Raw genomic sequence first — 20,512 nt, 5'->3', positions numbered from 1 at the left:
GGGTCGGTTTTGGCCCACTTTTATTTGTAGTTAGTGTGAACGACATAGGGGACGCATTGAAATATAGCAAGTACCATATCTATGCAGATGATGAAAAAAATCCACAGCCTGTTTCCAGTCATTCAACCAGGTCAGGAATGGAATGAATGAAGCCTCCAAATAGCGGCGAGGATAGGAATTGTGCCGGCTGCCGAAGCCTGTCACACTCCTCTGGGGCAATGATTATTGAATGATAGATGAAATCTAATGATATTGGAGTGTGTTGCTGGAATGAATTATGACAGGGAAAACTGGAGTACCCGGAGAAAAACCTGCCCCGCCTCCGCTTTGTCCAGCACAAATCTCACATGGAGTGACCGGGATTTGAACCACAGAATCAGCGGTGAGAGGCCGGCGCCCTGCCGCCTGAGCCCCGGAGGCTTTTATGCAGATGATCTTCAGATTTACTATCACTCATATCCACAAGACATAGATGTAGCGATTGACAGAGTAAATTTTGACTTACCACGACTGAATGACTATGTCAAAAATAACAGCTTGTTAATAAATCCTAACAAAACTCAAGACTATTATATTTGGTACCAAAAGAAAACTTAACTTGCTGAAAAGTAGACATGTACCCCCTATTAATTTAAATAATACTGTCGTGCCCTATTGTACGTCAGTAAGAAACTTAGGTGTTATAATGACCGAGACATTTAATTGGACTGAAAACGTGACAAATACATGCTGTAAAGTGCAGAAATCCCTTTTTCCTCTCAAATGCTACTCTACTATATTTCCAAAACATCTTAAGATACAACTGGTAAAATCCCTAATCTTACCAATTCCAGACTACTGCGACACTGTACTTACAGACATATCTCAAGACAGTAACAAGATGCTTGAACGGAGTTTAAACACCTGTATTCGATTTATATTGAAGCTGCGATATGATTCTCACATTTCACCTTATTATAGGGAGTTGTCATGGCTTCGTGTTCATGAGCGTCGTAGTCTCCACATGTTGTCCCTTCTGCATGGAGTTCTAAACTGAATTGTACCGAATTATCTCTCATCAAAATTTAATTGCCTCTCCTCCTATTATAACCACAATACACAATCTGGCTTCTGTTTAACAATATCTCTCAGTCACTCCAGGACTTCCAACTGTTCCTTTGTAGTCACTGCCGCTAGGCTGTGAAATACCCTCCCTGCTACCACTAGGGAGTCACATTCTCATAGGAGATTTAAGATGGGATTGCCGAAATCACTTCCTGAATACCACTGTTCAATGTGCGTAGCATGAATGAGCTTATTTTCATAAAAATTAGAAATGTATTTGCTAGTTATAGGTTTTTACTGTGTTTCCTCCTTATATTATTACTGGTGTTAGTTTTAAAATTATTATCATGTTCATTTATATTGTCATGTTGTACATTCTATAATTATTTTTTTTATTCCTCTCTCCGTATTTGCTATTAGTACTATATTATTTTTTTTTTAAGATTTGTTGTATTTAAACAAATATAAATGTATGTTAATTATTTTAAATGTTGTGGTACCGAGCTCGATAGATGCAGTCGCTTAAGTGCAGCCAGTATCCAGTATTCGGGAGATAGTAGGTTCGAACCCCACTGTCGGCAGCCCTGAAGATGGTTTTCCGTGGTTTTCCATTTTCACACCAGGCAAATGCTGGGGCTGTACCTTCATTAAGGCCACGGCCGCTTCCTTACCACTCCTAGCCCTTTCCTGTCCCATCGCCGCCATAAGACCTATCTGTGTCGGTGCAACGTAAAGCAACTAGCAAAAATATATATATATATATTGTGGTTAAGTGGTTAAGTGTAAGAGAGGGCCTTGAGCCCTAACTTCACCACGAATAAAGACAAATTACTTACTTACTTACTTACTTACATCAGTTACCTGAAATAAAAAGGGGCATACTTGCTTTTTGCTATCTCTAATAACCACATGAGGAATGTTTCTATCCTTCACGTTCAGTATGTTACACAGAAGTGGACATAAGACAGTAGAGATACAGTTCATACCTTTTATAAAACACTTTTTATCTGAATAATGCATCGGCAACCTGGATGCAGTGGAAAAAACACACTTATCAGTACTATATATCACACCTCCCAGCTCAATAAGAAAAGTATCTTTTAGTTTCCTCTATTACAGCACAATAAGGCTCAACAGTTGTCTTGAAAACAGTGTAACAAGAATACCCGCGTGGGTGACTACCGTCAAACAGCCAACTTTAACCCATTCATTTCACAATAAATGGCCATATGGTTGGCTGTATAATCAGATTTAATTTGTCTGCCAGTAGTCTGAGAATACCTGTCACACAAAAACATGCATAAAATTCTAACTAATGAAGATTATTCACTCAAATTTCACATTCATGCCACTGGAAGTTAAGACTTACCCATACTTCATTCTTTGAATGACTGCTGGCTGTGGTACAAATGTTTTATTTGAAGTAATTTCAAAAGGAGCAGATCTGTGTACCCTAAAACATCACAACTTTGGATGGTGGGTGGACTCTAAATATGTCATACTTCTGAAACACCACTATATCAACAAAACTTTTATATATCAGGATTATTGTCCTTATTCTGCAATTTCCAATCACTAGGGTTCTTTTGTATCACCAGCATGTCTGGAAGGACCTGAATAACTTTCACTGTTGCTATTGCTACCCTCAAACTTGGATTCATTTTCCAAAACATCATTATTGCTGAAACTGTCATCTAAAACAATGTCTACAATTGCTTTCAAACTCTCATCATCATAACCACGATGTCGGTTCTACTGCATAATGAAAACTGAATACCAATGAAAATAAACTTGTTCAACAATGGGAGAGTTGCACAGAAAAACAGACAGCATTGTTTACCAACAGTACTTGCCTCTAGTTCCTTACAGTGTGGATTGTGAGAACTTATACTGCAAAGGGAATCTAATATACAAAGATAAGTGAAGCACTGTGTCATTGCAAGGTAAGCTCGTCATTTGATTCAGAAGCAAAAACAGTGCACGCAACCACAGCTTGTCGAATGATGTGAATGAGTTAAGACAGGACTGAAGTAAAATGATCAAGCTAATCATCACAAACTCTAAATAATATTAGGAATTATATGTTTGTGGAAGATAAGCTAAAATTTGGGATGTTTGTCCCACTTTTGTTAACAAGTACACCAAAATATATACCTGAGATTGACTATTGTCACCTGTGCAAGTGTTGCAGTGTTAGTTAACAAGAAACAGAGTCCTTACCCATATCAATAACTGGGCAACAGCCAAATTCCCCATGGCACAAGCCAGGTGAAGTGGAGTACGCAGATCTCGAGAGCTCACTGTGCTGTTAACATGCTCAGTGGCAGCATGGGCTAACAGCAAAGCAATGGTCTTCATGTCCGTCCTGCAAAACATCATTATTCCTTTTAGAAACAAGCAAATGGATTGAGGTTCAAAAGAGGCATTTCTCTAGTAACAGTCAGTTTAACTCGTCTCTGGAAATACAAATTAAGAGGGGATCAACGAGTCCATTCTATTCATACCAGAGAAATTCACTATTTGTGGGATGTGGATGATAACCATGGGCCCTTGAGGTAAGCCTAGCACAGTTTCCATCAATCTGTGCTACATTCCTCTGTTCATCTTTCCTGTCTAACTTCCAATAGTCAATCACTACTCTATTCCAACTCAGAAAGGATTAGAATTACAAGGCCTACAGTTTTTTTCTTTTTCTTGCCCTTCATTACCCTGCATTTTTACAATTACACCCTCAGTCTTGAAGAGGCTGAGATTCTATCTAGATTCTTAGCAGACCAAGCTCAATAGCTGCAGTCGCTTAAGTGCGACCAGTATCTAGTATTTTGGAGGTAGTGGGTTTGAACCCCACTGTCGGCAGCACTGAAGATGGTTTTCAGTTGTTTCTCATTTTCACCCAAGTAATTGCTGGGACTGTACCTTAAATAAGGCCACAGCAGCATCCTTCTCACTTCTAGTCCTTCCCTGTCCCATCATTGCCATAAGATCTGTCTGTGTCAGTGTGATGTAAAGCAACTTGTAAAAAAAATATATTCTTAGCGGATCATTTTGATTGGGATCTAAAGCCCTTCAAAATAAAACCTCATTATATATTATTTCTGATAGAATTATAAACTTCTCCTACCACAGTGAGGACAAACAAATCCTCCCAGAGAGCTCCTCATTAACCAGTTGATCTATAGATTCATGATATTGATAGTAAGACAGGTACCATAGCTTCTCTTTTTGGCTAGAAGTTTAAAACTGTACTAACATGTAGAGGTTTATGGCGACTGAATAACGAAGGGCTATGACTAGGAAGCAAGTGGCCATGGCCAAAATTAAAATACAGGTCCAGTATTTGCTTGTTGTGACAATGGGAAAACTATGGAAAACTATCTTCAGAGCTGCCAATGGTGCAGTTGAACATACCATCTCCCAAATGCAAGACAGTTTAACTTCTTGTATGGTGTTGGTTTCTGATGCTGATATTAACATGATTAAACAAAACAGCCTGGTATGGTGTTTACTGTATAATTAAAGATTCAAAATATAAGATTGCTTGCGAGTATGGAAGGGTTATTTAATAACAATTATAATGTTACTTGTTTAATGTCTGTTCTAGCTGCTACTGATCTTCACACACATCAAGGTGTCTGCACAAATATCTAAATGTGCCAGAAGTTAATGGCATGGAGTTATCACATTTGAACTTCCTTAAATAGCCCAGCTGAGAAGCTCTAACAGTACAACATTGGAAGTCTGAGCTCAAGTTGGCAGGTTCATTCTTGTTTTGGTGATATCTGAAGGGGTGCAATAATAAATTATTATTATTATTATTATTATTATTATTATAACATGAAAATGGGGTACCATATTTATTTGAACTTATTTGGCTTGTGTACTGGGATTTTATTCCCCCTAAGAGTCCACCGTTTGGAACGGCTGTTAATTGGTGCGATCTACAATGTCAATATATTTAAATCTGCGATCATTCTATTCTCTCAATTGGAAAATCAATACTGGGGCGCATGCGCGTAGCTCGTTCTTAGTCCAGGTGAGCCTGCTCGCCGCTGACAGTCCTTCAGTCGAGCTTCAACATGGTGGATGCTTGCCATCTCGTGAAGGAAACCGTTAAGATGAAAGAACTTGTTGTGGGACAAGTCCGTGACCCTGAAATTACCTAGGTTATGTTAACCATATATTGGGTTATGCATGTAAATGTAAGTGAACTGTGAATTACCAGATCGCCTAGGAACTGCATTCGTAAGTAGACTTCCTTCATTTCTGTAATGAAATGTGAAATGTCGTATGGCTTTTAGTGCCGGGATATCCCAGGATGGGTTTGGCTCGCCAGGTGCAGGTCTTTCTATTTGACACCCATAGGTGACCTGCGCGTCGTGATGAGGATGAAATGATGATGAAGACAACACATACACCCAGCCCCGTGCCATTGGAATTAACCAATTAAGGTTAAAATCCCCGGCCCTGCCGGGAATCGAACCCGGGACCCTCTAAACCGAAGGTCAGTACGCTGACCGTTCAGCCAACGAGTCAGACTATTTCTGCATTTAGCTGACGGTAACGGCATCGACGTTTACTATGTCCATCCTGACATCGCTTAATGTATATTAAATGCTACATTTATCAGAACTTGGAAACTCTTCATGTGAATTGTGTTTGTGGTGTGTATCATGGCTTGATTACTGCTGTATCCGATGTGGTGTAAAACTAAAAGTGACATTTTTGAGATGTTCACAGACATTGTTTCACTATATCTGGACACATGATCATTATTCCTTTGTAAACAACAACAGCTGAGGAAGACTATTTTAAAACCCAGGAATTATGAACAGTTAAGCTGAATATCCAAGTGACTGGAATTATTATTATTATTATTTTTATTTTTATTATAATGGGCATATTTTAAGGTTGTTGTGTCTTATACGTAGAATTGATTATTTTATCAACCAATATTAATTGTAGGATTGTAGGATAGATTAAGCTAATATCTTTTGTTCCTTCTGGTTCTATGATTTTAAGTTTCTCTAGAAGTCACATAATCTTATATTATGGTAATTATTTGGAATTAATTTTTATTGCACCGGAGTAAAATTCACTGTCAGTTATGCAATTCGTGTATTGTTGTGGACTAACTACTGCTTCTCTTATCTCACAACTTTGATAGTGGTGCTGGGTGACAGATCATGCTATCCTAGTTACCTTTTGCTGATTGTTACCCATTATGCTTCCTGGGTTCGAGGCGGCTTTGATTTGGAGCGTCTCAAGCTTTTGTGAACTGTTGCTTTGACTTCGACAGGATATGATGTGTTCATGTGTTTCATGCCGGGGTTTCTTGTGCTGTTTTTATTTGACTGTGGTCTACTGTGTAACATTTATCCTGCAAAATTATTTTATTTTCCACGTTCCGTTCACTTCTTTGTGATCATTCTCTTGGTAAATTATGTCGTGGTGATGTGCTCTGCCATATGCGGTTTGGGTGAAGTTCTGTTGTATTTTGACCAAGAGTGTTTTTTTTACATTCTACAGCCTAACGGGAATTTGTTTTTGGTTTTACGACCTGTTGATCCGTTCGGGGATTATTTCCAATGTGTCTCCAGAGTACCGGCATTATGGTTTTGGGATTTGAGAAGAAGTATTTTTAAGCAGATTATTTCATTGTTTCTTAAGCAAGTATGATTTTGTGAGATTCTGTTTAAACTGTACTGGATGTGTAAGAGACACATAAACTTCCAGATTATAAATTTCAAGGTTAACATTTAAGAATTGTACCTTCTAACATGTTTCCTTTCTTATTATTATTTGGGTCAACCTAATTTATTTCACAGCTAACTGATTAAAAACTTACTGATCATATTAGAGATTATTTACATTATGAAGATACCTGCTTTTAGGATCTTGTACATTTGTTTGAGTGTGATTATTCACGATTTTTAATTATAATTTAAATTAAATATTTCACTCCAATTCTAATTTGGTCTCTTCACTTAGTAGTGTTACTCACATTGACCTGGCAATTAGTTAAGTGTTAAATTTTAAGATCCTGACCTCTTTTCTCTCAATTTTTCTAGGCCCCTTCCACGTTTCATGTTCATAAGCTACTGCACCCAACGTAAGTATCCTTGTGTTTTTATGTTGAATTTGTTGTTTCACTGTTTCCTTTTTCTGTGTCCTTAGGTCGTTGCAATTATTATTATTATTATTATTATTATTATTATTATTATTATTGTAGGAAATATCTACAGAGCGATTCAACTCAGCCAGTGATACAATGACTAATTCCTGACCGACGTTACCAAAGGGCACAGTTCACACTGAAGTTTGTTTTCAATGCTTCCTCTGTTTTCTGCTAATCTTCACTTCTTTGCATTGTTCTATAAATTGTAAATAACTTACTTGATTGCCAAATATACTGTTATAAAAGATAAACAGGATCGTGTTATTTACTGCGCAATAACTTACCACAATTTACTAGAGGTTATGGGCCCAGTCGAATGTGCCAATATTCTAAAGAATTCTTCTTTGGAACTTTCCCTACCGTACCATTACCTCAAACCATAGGTACCTGATTTTTTTTTTTTTTTTTTATCTAAAATATACTACATAATTGAATATGTTAAAAATATTGCCCAACATAAGAAGATGGTCTAATGGCATTTCAATAGCCTCATTAAGTTGTTCTCTAACAATTTGTGCAACATAGGTGTTCAAGTAGAACTACGACATAAATATAATGTCTTTCTTGGCCAGTTACAAAGTATAAACTTAGAACTTATTCGATATCCTTTGAATAAGACTATATCAAGTACACATGCTAAGGTCCAGTATTATGTAAAAATGGCACAGTATTGGAAGCATTTCCTTACTAAGTTTATACATATACCGAGCTCGATAGCTGGAGTCGCTTAAGTGCGGCCAGTATCCGGTATTCAGGAGATAGTAGGTTCGAATCCCACTGTCGGCAGCCCTGAAAATGGTTTTCCGTGGTTTCCCATTTTCACACCAGGCAAATGCTGGGGCTGTACCTTAATTAAGGCCACGGCCGCTTCCTTCCCACCCCTAGCCCTTTCCTGTCCCATCGTCGCCATAAGACCCATCTGTGTCGGTGCGACGTAAAGCAACTAGCAAAAAAAAAAAAGTTTATATATAATCAATTTTATCTTTGTTTTCTATTACATTCATCATTTTGTAAACAATATTTTATATTTTCATTCATATTCAACATTGACCATGGCTCAAGGCCATCAACATTGTTAATTCCACCTGTATCTAAATCAAGTTACTCATGTACAGTAATGACTGCTTTTTTAAGTGAAGTTCTTTTAACTTATTCAATTATGTAGTATTTATTTATTTACATATTTTACGCCCACATTGGAGCACTGAAATCAATACATTTGAGTTAATTTCTTCTCTTTCTTCTCCCAGAACTTTCTCATCTTCTCCGACCTGGAAGCCCTTTGTGTGTCCGATATAGTATATTGTTTCCGTTCAACTGTTTTTAGTTTGAGACTTATGCTTTTGTTCTTCAAAATCCTCTTCTCTTTTCGGTCTTTGATTTGTTGCCGAGTTATACCCAATTCTTCCAAAACATCCTGAACTTCTTTGAACCAATTATTATTGATTTTATTCTTCGAAAAGTAATCAAATAGTTGTTTCAATATCCTGGTGTCTGGTAATCTTGATATGTGACAGAAAAAGGAAATTCTTCTTTTACGCATTGTAGATATTATTGATTCACATTCATGATAGACAATGTTGTTAGATACCTGATATGGTTTGAGGTAATTCTACGGCTGATGATCCCCCATAGGAAACGGCGAAACATGTACCAATTCTTATTCTAATGAGGATTTAACACTAACTTAAATACTGAGTTGTACTGAACAGGTGGAAGAAAAATAAATTTCTCATACTTTTCATAACATACAGAGTATTTTAGAAATCTATCACTTTGATCTCATCATTTACCTTTGTTAAGGTTAAGAGAAAACCTTTCCCCTTAATATCAACATGTGCACTGCTGGCTAGGTTCAGTTTCCCAAGTCCCTCTTGATCGAGTTTCACAAATGAGATGTGCAGCCACTGTCGATACACCAGGTACCACAATATGCCTATAATCATACTAATAACAACAATCCTGTTTGTAGACTGAGCAATTTGGCCGTGCAGTTAGGGTCACGCAGCTATAAGCTTGTATTCCAGAAATAATGGGTTTGAACCCCACTATCGACAGCCCTGAAGATGGTTTCTCATTTTCACACCAGGCAAATGCCAAGGCTGTATCTCAATTAAGGCCGCAGTCACTTCCTTCCCACTCCTAGCCCTTTCCTATTAATCGTCACTATAGGACCTACCTACATCAATGTGACGTAAGGCAAATTGTTTTAAAAAAATTTATTTTACATCTCATTACTTTGAAGAGTTTTCAAAAATGCTGAAGAGCCAGAACTTTATTCCACAGGAAACCATCTGTGTATCAGAAAATGTACTGAGATAAGGGTGGCATATTTGAGTACCTTCAAATACCACCGATTGAGCTGGGATCGAACCTACCTACTTGAACTCGCAAAGCCTGACAAAAGGGTACGAAAGAGGTTTGCCTTGGCCATCACAAACACAAAATTAACCATAGAAGTAGGTTATATTTCTACTTTAAAATGTTCATGGGCAGATGGACAGGAGGAGGAACTCACATCCTTCTGGGTGAACCAAGCATGACTATCGTTTCACCAAGCAGCCCCTGATTGTAATGTTAACTGTAACCTAGGTGACTGTAATTCAGCCCAGTACTTCCACCAGTACCGGCTGCATGTCATATGAGGCTACTAAGAGGGGAACAACCAAAGAATACATACTTGCTCTCTCAGTTTCTGCGCCCAGAAATATATCCACAATTCTATGCCCGTGTAGTGGAGAAAAATGTACGAGTGTGAAGTTATTTTTTGGATTTTTTCCATCTCTGTGCATAAGATGTACATGCAGACATATGCAGCAGAAACCTGGATACTGACAGAAAGACAGGAGAGTAAAATCCAGGCCAGTAAGTTTTAAGAGACATGAAACAAAAGGGGGGGAAAAATTAAAGGACACATTATGAAATGAGGATGCCAGGAAGGAAATCAGAGTGGAAAAGCTTCTGGACAAAATAGAGAGAAATAAACTGAGATGTTTTGGACATGTTAAGGAAACAGAAGAGGAAAGGATAAAGAAGGGGGTCAATGGGGCGTAAGATTGAAGGAAGGAGAACAAGAGATTGATCAAGAACCTTAATTAGAACACAGGGAGCAGTGATGGTTGTTGGATAGAGGAAGATGGAGAGGTCCATTAATATCCCAACCAGATGGAGCTGGAAATAGGAAACTGATGATGATTTCTGTAATTAGAAGATAAAGGTCTTATATTACTACTGTACTTTACTTCACAATTAAATGTTCTAATTAAAAATATCTAGGTGTACAGTCCATCAACGATCTTTCCCAAAAGAAGTTGTGTATTACATACCGGCATACAGCATCAACTAATTGTTGACCTAAAGGTACTCCATGTGGTGCTGGTGCTAGGAATTCCTTAGTCTCGTATTTTGACCGGATCCAACGTTCCTTCTCTTCACGACTTGAATTGGGAGTTGGCTTAGCTCGACCACACGTTGATGCTTCCCATATACTGTTTGCCAATGAGTTGCCCAACGATAGCATAACACTAAGGTGTCCTGGCCTATAAAGAAGATGGTTCAGCATACTATAATTACAATACAACTCGGAAGTTAAACATACATTCATTTACATAAATTAAGAGCATTATGAAAGGTGTAGTATCAATACTGTTATAAATCAGGACAAACTAGAAACCAAAATATGTATTTTACATAAATCATACATCTTCATTGTAGACTGTTACACCTTTCAGCATTCAGTCTGCAAGCCTCTGTGACTTTATTAACCACTGCCATAAGCCTCTATTTGTAGATACTTCTGTAACCTCGTTTAGTTCTATACCTCTTATCTTTAAATCATGTCCGACTCGTTGGCTGAATGGACAGCATACTGGTCTTTGGTTCAGAGGGTTCCGGGTTCGATTCCCAGCCGGGTCGGGGATTTTAACCTTCATTGGCTAATTCCGATGGCCCAGGGGCTGGGTGTTTGTGCTGTTCCCAACATCTCTGCAACTCACACACCACACACAACACTATTCTCCACCATAATAACACACAGTTACCTAAACATGGCAGGTGCCACCCACCCTCATCGGAGGGTCTGCCTTACAAGGGCTGCACTCGGCTCGAAATAGCCACACAAAATAATAATAATAATTATTATTATTATCTTTAAATCATTAATTAAATTATTATTATTAATTAAATTATTATCTTTAAATCATCAGAAACCGAGTCTAACCATCGCTGTCTTGGTCTCCCTCTACTCCCCTTACCCTTCATAACAGAGTCCATTATTCTTCTATGTAACCTATCTTCCTCCACTCGCCTCACATGACCCCATCACAGAAGCTGGTTTATGCATATAGCTTCATCCACTGAGTATTTCTAACTTATCCTTTATCTCCTCATCCCAAGTACCCTCCTGGCATTGTTCCCACTTGTTTGTACCAGCAATCATTTTCGCTACTTTCATGCCTGTTACTTCTAACCCAGCTTTCACTCCTGCAAAGCAAAGTTGGTCTGAAAATAGACTGATGTAAAGATAGTTTCATCTGGGAGTTGACTTCCTCCTTACAGAATACTGTTAATTGCAACTGCGAGCTCACTGCATTAACTTTACTGCACCTTGATCCAATCTCACTTACTATATTGCCATCCCGGGAAAACACACATCTTAAATACAGGGCGACCCAAACGTCCATTAACATTTGACGAGGCAATACTTCATGGAATATTGGAGGTAGAAAGGTAGTAATTGACACATATGATTGGCATGACATGGGGTTTTATTGACACCAAAATAAAGTATAAAACATGACCAACAGATGGCGCTTGATAGCATCATGTCGGGTACAAATAGCCACACGTTTGACACGACATAGGGTTTTGCTGACACCAACAATGAGTGCATAAACAGGCCAACAGATGGTGCTGGACAGCAATACATCAGTTATGCCGCATGAGACCCATGTACGGTATACAAGAATCCACTTCAGTGTCAGACGTGCCATTTTTAGAATTTTATATGACACAAATTTTCTTTTGGACAAAGATTTTAAATTTGTTTACAATGATTTTAACATGTGTTGTATATGTCATGTCCCAACATCATATTTTATAACTACTATTCCTTAGTTATTACCTTAAGAAATCACAGTTGAAATTTTTATAAAATATAAATGTCAATGTCCTCTAAACAATGTTTGTTTAAAGATTAAATAAGGCTGATGATGCCCAATAAAATAAGGGCAAAACATGTCCGCATAAAAATTTAGAATTTCTATGTTTATTTAACCACATAACGTGGTATTAATTGTATTGAATAGGTGGCGTAATAAATACACTCCTTTTGTAAACTAAATGAGATTGCTGTTTTCAATATTGAACAAAAATGAGAGTGATGGTTTGTAATACAAGGAGATGTTGTGAGAGAGTGTGTCAAATGCGCCTGCAATCGCAGCATGTTGACATTACCAGAAAAGGCACTGTTAGTAAACCTTTATTTACTTTATTTTGATGTCAATAAAATCCTGTCATGCCAATCATGAGTGTCAATTATTACCTCTCTACCTCCAACATTCCGTGAAGTACTGCCTCGTCAAATGTTAGTGGACTTTTGGGTCACCCTGCACTTGAAATTATCTATCTGTTCCAGCTTTGTATCCCCAATTTGAAATTCAGTTCTCTTGGATTTCTTACCTAGTGACATCAATTTAGTCTTGGGAAGCCTAATTTTCATACCATACTCACTGCACCTATTATCAAATTCCAAGGTATAAGACCGCAGGCTTTTGGCACAATCTGCCATTAAGACCAAGTCATTAGCATAGGCCTATTATTACATTTTCACCTAATTGAATCCCTCCCTGCCACTTAATACCTTTCAGTAGATGATCCATATCCATTTAACCATGAACAACAAAGGTAAAAAGATTACAGCCTTGTTTAACCCCTGTAAGTACATTCAGCCAAGAACCCATTCTACCATCAATTCTCACTGAAAACTAATTGTCTACATAAATGCTTTTGATTGATTTTAATAATCTACCCTTAATTCCATGGTCCTCCAGTATGGTGAACATCTTTTCCCTTGATACTCCGTCATATGCCTTCTCTAGATCTACGAAACATAACTGTCTATTCCTTTTGTAGCATTTTTCAATTACCTGGCGCATACTGAAAATCTAATTCTGACAGCTCCTCTGTGGTCTGAAACCACACTGGTTTTCATCCAACTTCCTCTCAACCACTAATCGCACCCTCCCTTCCAAAATCCTAGTGAACACCTTGCCTGGTATACTGAACACCAAGATCTGGTGCTAGATCAGTCCTGGATAACCCACAACCGCTCATAAATTGAACTTGGAAACTGAAATCAGAGAGAGGAGCCTAACAGCTATCCTCTTCAAGTAATAGGACAGTTAATACCAACTGATTATTAGGCAGCAGATTTTTATGTGCTAAAATACCAAAAAATATTTGATAAAAAGTTCAAAATATTCTATTTTAAATATCACATAACCATTCACGTTCAAGAGGTAAATAAGTATTAAAGTATTGTCTTAAAATAGGGTGCTGTAAAACATGCTCCGTAAGGCAAAATGATGTCTGTGTATAGAAAAGTACAATATGGCACATTAATTTTTTTTCCTATTTGTTTTATGTCGCACTGACACAGATAGGTCCTATGGCGATGATGGGATAGGAAAGGCCTAGGAGTTGGAAGGAAGTGGCCGTGGCCTTAATTAAGGTACAGCCCCAGGATTTTGCCTGGTGTGAAAATGGGAAACCACGGAAAACCGTCTTCAGGACTGTTGACAGTGGGTTTCGAACCCACTATTTTCCGAATGCAAGCTCACAGCCGCGTGCCCCTAACCGCCAAAGCAGGACTCCAAGTGCCACAGTACAAAACCAAGTACTTCACCAAAATCAAAGAGGCTTCGAGAGAGATGTCACTAAAAGACGGTTAAAATCAAGTTAGTGGAGAAATTTAAATGATATACCCTTCTGGCATTCTGACATCCTTTATTCTCTGTATCTTCATGTATGGGCTAGAAAAAAATTGTTTCTTTAATCAATCTATCTCAGTCTCGTCTTTGGCTTTGACAATAATAATATTGGCAGAGGGAAGTAATGACTTAAAGAAAGCACATGCCTCCAGTGCTAGTTCAAGGTTCCTTCATCAGAACTGCTAGAAGTATATACTCTTATATCTCTGTGTCATTCGCTCTTCGAGGTTGACTAATAGCATTACCCAATCATTAGTTTGAATTTATCCATCAGAGCATCTCTCGTCTCTCACTAGCTATCCACTGAATCTTTGCCAACGTACACTCATTGACTGAAAACAACAGAAGCCTTCTCCAAGATTAGAAGCCGCAAGGTGGCAGGCATCTTTGTTGTTTTTAGGAAGGCCTCCAACTCTGCGAACCTTTGTAAAATTCTCGAGGATCTAGAACTAGACTACAAAATCTGAAGACTCATTTAAGAAACCCAGATTGACATACACTCCAAGGTTAAATTCAGAAGCAAACTCTCAAATAACTTTGAGATCAAAAAAGGGGTCACACGAGGTGATGGGCTTTTTCCACTCATCTTCAACTGTGTCCTTGGAAAAGTTTTGAGAGAATGACGCAAGGAACTGCTTGACTTGGGTGTGCAGAGTGGGCTTCAAAATAGCAAAGGGCTGACTAGACTGTCCAGTCTTTGCAGATGATATAATACCGATTGCTGAATCTCTGGAAGTGGTGATCCAGGTCAACTGTCTCAGAAGACAAGCCGCCAAAGCAGGACTCCAAGTGCCACAGTACAAAACTAAGTACTTCACCAAAAGAGGTTTAGAGAGAGATGTCACTAGAAGATGGTTAAAATCAAGTGAGTGAAGAAATTTAAATACCTCGGTGATTGGATTGAACCAAAATTCTCAGAGAAAGCTGTCCTCTCTGCAAGAGTGAACTAGCAACTGACTTAAAACATCTACAACGAAATCTGAAACCGAAAGACTACTCAACAGTCATCCGTCTGGAAGCCCTGAATGTCATGAAGTGTCTGTTACTAAATAGAAAGGGCTCAATTTGAAAACTGAAATTTAAAGAGAAAACAATTCTCAGAAAGATCTTAGGCTCAGTAATGGAGGATGGGGAATGCTGGAGATGCCATAATTCAGAGCTCTACTCCCAGACAGAAAGGCCTTCTCACAGTGCCAGGAAAAGCTTTCTATGTTCATGAGGCAAGATTGTCTCCAAACAGACTTTCCAACCTGTTCACCTTCTGGCAAAACAAGAAAGTCCATACCAAATGGCTGATGGAGACTGAGAAGGATATAAAAGAAATGGGGCTGACAGACTTACAAAACAGACAGGTAGTGAGACAGATACTGAAGAAATCCATAGTTTTCTGGAAAAACTACTAAAAATGTACCCCCTGGACTGAGGAAAGAAAGGAGCTAAACCAGGAGAAGATGCCACAACACTGTGCAGAGATCAAAGCAGAACACCTGAAAAAGCTAGTGGCTTTACGTCGCACCAACACAGATAGGTCTTATGGCGATGATGGGATAGGAAAGGTTTAGGAGTTGGAAGGAAGCGGCCATGGCCTTAATTAAGGTACAGCCGCAGCAGCACTTGCCTGGTGTGAAAATGGGAAACCACGGAAAACCGTCTTCAGGGCTGCCAACAGTGGGATTCGAACCCACTATCTCCTGGATGCAAGCTCACAGCCGTGCGCCCCTAACTGCATGGCCAACTCATCTGGTAACTGAACAAGCATGGTCCCAATTAGGCCTATTTGAATGAAGAAGAGAAGTGGCAGAGGTGTGAGCTATACCACTGCTTATACTGCCAGAGTCCCTGTAATAGGTGGTGTGACGATTTCGTTTGTAGGTTCAGCCGGTGTATGGATTTCAATCCTTCTCCTCCTGCTGCCTCTGACTCAGTAAGGAAAACAATGGAAAACTACATCACTCCTGACTGATAGAAGTGCTGGAGATTCAGGACTAAACTTACATCTTCAAAGTCAGTCAATCAATTCAAATACTGTGATATTGTAGCCTACTTTGCAATGGTATATGTTATTTCTTGTCATAAAATCTTGTATTCTGACATCCTCATGCATTGTTAAAATAGAATATTTATGACGAGTTTAATCTAATCAACATATGTTGGAGCTCTTCCTGGCTTCTTTGTCCTTCAACTAACCCTCATATTATATGTTTTTCTAGGCCATTTTTTTCTCACAATGTGTCTAAAATTATTTGGCAAAGTGCTGCTGTACTACTGTCCTTAAGTGTAATTTCAGTTTTAAGTTTGTTCATTCTTGTCTTGACTGCTTTTCAAATCAGTCCACAGGATTCTCAGCATCCACCTCCAAGAGTGCATTTCGAAGGCATTAACGTACATACAAAGTTCAAATAGTAAGAACTCCGGCGGGTTTTGAATATTAATCTACTGATTTTTTTCAGTTTTTCTAACCAATGGAACAGTGTGGAAAATTCAACTAGAAATTAGTGTATGTAGGTTCCCGTATCAGGAGTAGGGTAAGCATATTAAATTAAAACCTAAAATTCCGATGCCTATTAAAGCATCAGTATAAGATACAAAAGATGTTACTTACGGCCACTCATCCAAGTCTAGAGACCGTACTCGGGAGATATGTGAACCAAGATTGCGATGTATACCCGAGCACTCAATGCACATGAGAACTCCCAGGTTGAGACTAGCCCAGTCAGGATCTGTGAAAAGAAATCAAATTGAATGTCTTCCGATGATTATGGATAATTAAGATCAAGAAGGATAGGATGCTTGTGTAGAATGGAAGAGTGGCATATGTCCTCTGGAAAAATTCCCAATTTTATTTTTTTGTTTGCTAGTTGCTTTACGTCGCACCGACACAGATAGGTCTTGTGGCGATGATGGGACAGGGAAGGACTAGGAGTGGGAAGGAAGCGGCCGTGGCCTTAATTAAGGTACAGCCCAGCATTTGCCTGGTGTGAAAATAGGAAACCATGGAAAACCATTTTCAGGGCTGCCGAAATTAAACCAGATAATATTAATAATGATTTATTGCAGCCAATGGCCATTATTAACAGGGGCGCTGAGTTTTGAACATTACTGGGGGTGCTCTAACTCATAGTCCAACCGAGCAAAGTGTCTACATGGTTTGAGCCATGTAGCTATCAGCTTGCATTAGAGAGATAGTGGGTTCGAGCCTCACTGTTGGCAGCCCTGAATATGGTTTTCCGTGGTTTTCCATTTTCACACCAGACAAATGCTAGGACTGTACCTTAAGCAAGACCACGGTTGCTTCCTTCCCTCTCCTAGCCCTTTTCTATCCCATCATCATCATAAGACCTATCTGCATCGGTGTGACATAAAGCAAACTGTATAAACATACAGTCCAAAAATGGGGGAGGCCCAGGAATGTCAAAATTTAACCCTTGTGAAAGTGCAGTTTAGGTGTTTTTGAATGAGCCGTACTTGATGGAAAACATAAACTATTGTTTATTAGGTGCTTTTTCAACAATAATGGATGAGTACAAACAAAATTTCACATAAATCCATAATCAACATAAAATCCACATAAAAGGTAAAGGTGTGTTTTAATCATGAAAAAGTAAGAGATTTTACATTATAAATATATGTGAATTAAAAGGATGGAAGCTAAATAAATACAAATTGTCTCTCTAAAAATCTTAAGGTAATAAAGACATAATAGTCTAGTTTTCTCATAGAATGATACCCAACTGAGTTTAAAAAATAAAAAATTGCCTCAAATTTGGCATTCTTATTAATGTAATAATAAAAGAGAAACTGAGTGTTGCTACGAACAGTTGATCGTTTGATGAAAATGTTCGTCACAGTTTCGAGGTTCGATTTATTTTTTTCATTTTGATTATGGACATACATGATTGTATTGTCGTTCAATTTTCCTTACGTCACTGTACTGTGCAGGTAAGTTTTAAATCTTCCCAAGGCAGGAAAAGAAACAGTTCTGATGTATATGAAAAACTGTGTATAGCTACAGCGATCTTTAGCAAACTTTACTAACCCTGGAATAGTTATCCTTTCTGAAGTTTTGGATGAATCTAATGAAATTAATAAAATAAAATATCCATATAACTCACTTGTGATTGAGAATAAAGTAAACTTCTTAATGGGCTCCTCAGCCCCTGCCCACTTTTCCCTGCCAGTAATGTAGGGAAGATTGCTAGGGTTAAGAACTATGACAAAAATGCCCCTTCTTCCTTCCTTCCTTCCTTCCTTCCTTTCTTTCTTTCTGTTATTATCTCGTTTTAAATTTTTTTTCTCCCTGTTTGGGGGGTGCTCGAGCACTGCATCACCCCCGGAGTCGGCACCCCTGATTATTAATGATACAGTAACAGGCTACAGTAATATAGATATGAGGTTATTCCTCTATACAGAACTTGGTCAGAGAGTGTCCTCTATTTCCACATCTTAACATGTGGTATCTATCGCATGTCACACTGCAGAGTTTGCACACACAGTCTGGTCCTGGGATGTGGAATTCTTTCAGCCTGCTTATCCGATGGTGGAATCTGTGTACTGCTAGCCATGTCACGAGATGGCGCAACTCATAGTTAGACTTCTTCCAATCTTCTAAGGTCATGGCATCAGTACTGTAGAAATTTAGCCAAATTGCCATTTTCTTCTGTCACAATTCATTTAGCACTTTGTTGTAAGTCTGTGCAGAAGGTTAAAGGCCCTATAAATTGTAACTGCATGGAAAAAAAAAAAAACCATTCTGATATCTAAATAGGATTCATCCTAATTATAACATGGTAGGCGGTGGCAGCAGTTACTTTACGAGTTAACAGATTTCCTGGCTAATAGCTCACTTCAATTCACAGAAGTTTGTGCAGTGTTTCCCCCAGAAATTTTAGGCAGCAGGAATAAGTAAGAAATGACTATGATAAAAATTTTAATTTACTCCTCTCAGGGCATTGAAAATAATATCAGAGAGGTGAACATTAACTGCAAAATTGAACTATTTTAGTGTTATCAACTGATCACGAATCACGACCAAGACGTAAGTATTTTGAACTTCTAGTGTTCTACTGCTCCTTCATAATCACTTTTTTTTTTTTTACAATTGGCTTTACGTCGCACCCACACAGATAGGTCTTATGGCGATGATGTGATAGGAAAGGGCTAGGAGTGGGAAGGAAGCAGCCATGGCCTTAATTAAGGTACAGTCCCAGCATTTGCCTGGTGTGAAAATGGGAAACCACGAAAAACAATCTTCAGGACTGCCGACAGTGGGGTTCGAACCCACTATCTTCCGAATACTGGATACCTGCCGCACTTAAGCTACTGCAGCTATCGAGTTCGGTGAACATAATCATTTAACACTGGAACTTACCACTCGGTTGCTGTGGAAACCATACGGGTTTGTGACGTCATGTGTAATCGAGTACTCGCATGCGATTCCACACTAATGGAGACACCGCTCGCGCACGATATTGTATACATAATCTGATAAGCAATATTAAAGTCTTTGTACATAATAGTCAAGCTAAACTTTTAAACTCCGATGTAATTGATGCAATTATGTTGACAGTAATGAAGATTTATCATTTAAATAAACTTTTTATAGTATTTAAATTTAGAACACACAATGACTCAAATATGTATTACGGTAATATTATGTGACTAGCACATATCTAGGTCACGTTAGCAGGGCGGTCTGTAAAAACAGCTCAGCGGTCTGTAAAAATGGCTGGGCAGTGCGCCCAGTAAAAAGGTCCTAGGGAGAACACTGTTGTGTTTCAACTTCCGGTGACTGTACAAGCCAATTCTTGTGTAAAACATATGCCCACACATCGCGCATCCGAGGGATGGGGAAGATCTTGGCTGAGTTTGGCGAAGTTTGCATTCCTGTCGCTTAATATCTTTATGCCTGCGGCGTTCTTGTTCAAAGTGTTGAAGTGAGGCACAGACAATTTGCCACCAAAGTAAACGGTCCTTGGCAAGTGTTTCCCAGGTTTGCGGGTTTATTTCTGCCATCTTTTAAGGTTTGTTTCAGTTGGTCTTTGAAACATCTCAGGGAGGCACCCTGTGGTCTTGAACTGGAGCCAAGTTCACCGAAGAGGATCTGGCGCGGTAGTCTGGTGTCATTCATACAGCACACATGTCCTGCGCATCTGAGGCGATAGCCAACATCCAGTGCTTCTACACTCTTAGCACATGCTTTCTCAAGAACTTAGTTTTCCCACTTGATGTTCATGATGGAGCATAGTTTTTGCTGGTGAAAGCACTCCAGCTTTTTGATGTCATGGCGGTATAAGTTCCACGTTTT

General features: G+C 38.7%; 1 protein-coding gene across 1 annotated transcript in view; it reads right to left on the bottom strand.

Annotated features, from left to right (window-relative positions):
• Positions 1 to 20,512, bottom strand: part of CenG1A (Centaurin-gamma-1A) — a 528,156-nt gene that overhangs the window by 10,539 nt on the left and 497,105 nt on the right. Inside the window, exons 13-15 of the mRNA XM_067137775.2 lie at positions 16,811 to 16,928; positions 10,546 to 10,758; positions 3,265 to 3,409 (exon numbers count right to left, since the gene is read on the bottom strand). Of these exons, the coding sequence (XP_066993876.2) occupies positions 3,265 to 3,409; positions 10,546 to 10,758; positions 16,811 to 16,928 (476 nt within the window). The remainder of the gene's footprint in view (positions 1 to 3,264; positions 3,410 to 10,545; positions 10,759 to 16,810; positions 16,929 to 20,512) is intronic.

Source organism: Anabrus simplex, chromosome 1, assembly GCF_040414725.1.
Source record: "Anabrus simplex isolate iqAnaSimp1 chromosome 1, ASM4041472v1, whole genome shotgun sequence".
In the NCBI taxonomy this organism is placed as follows: Eukaryota; Metazoa; Arthropoda; class Insecta; order Orthoptera; family Tettigoniidae; genus Anabrus; species Anabrus simplex.
Note: the sequence above shows the minus strand (reverse complement) of the source record. Positions and strands in the feature narration are given on the sequence as shown.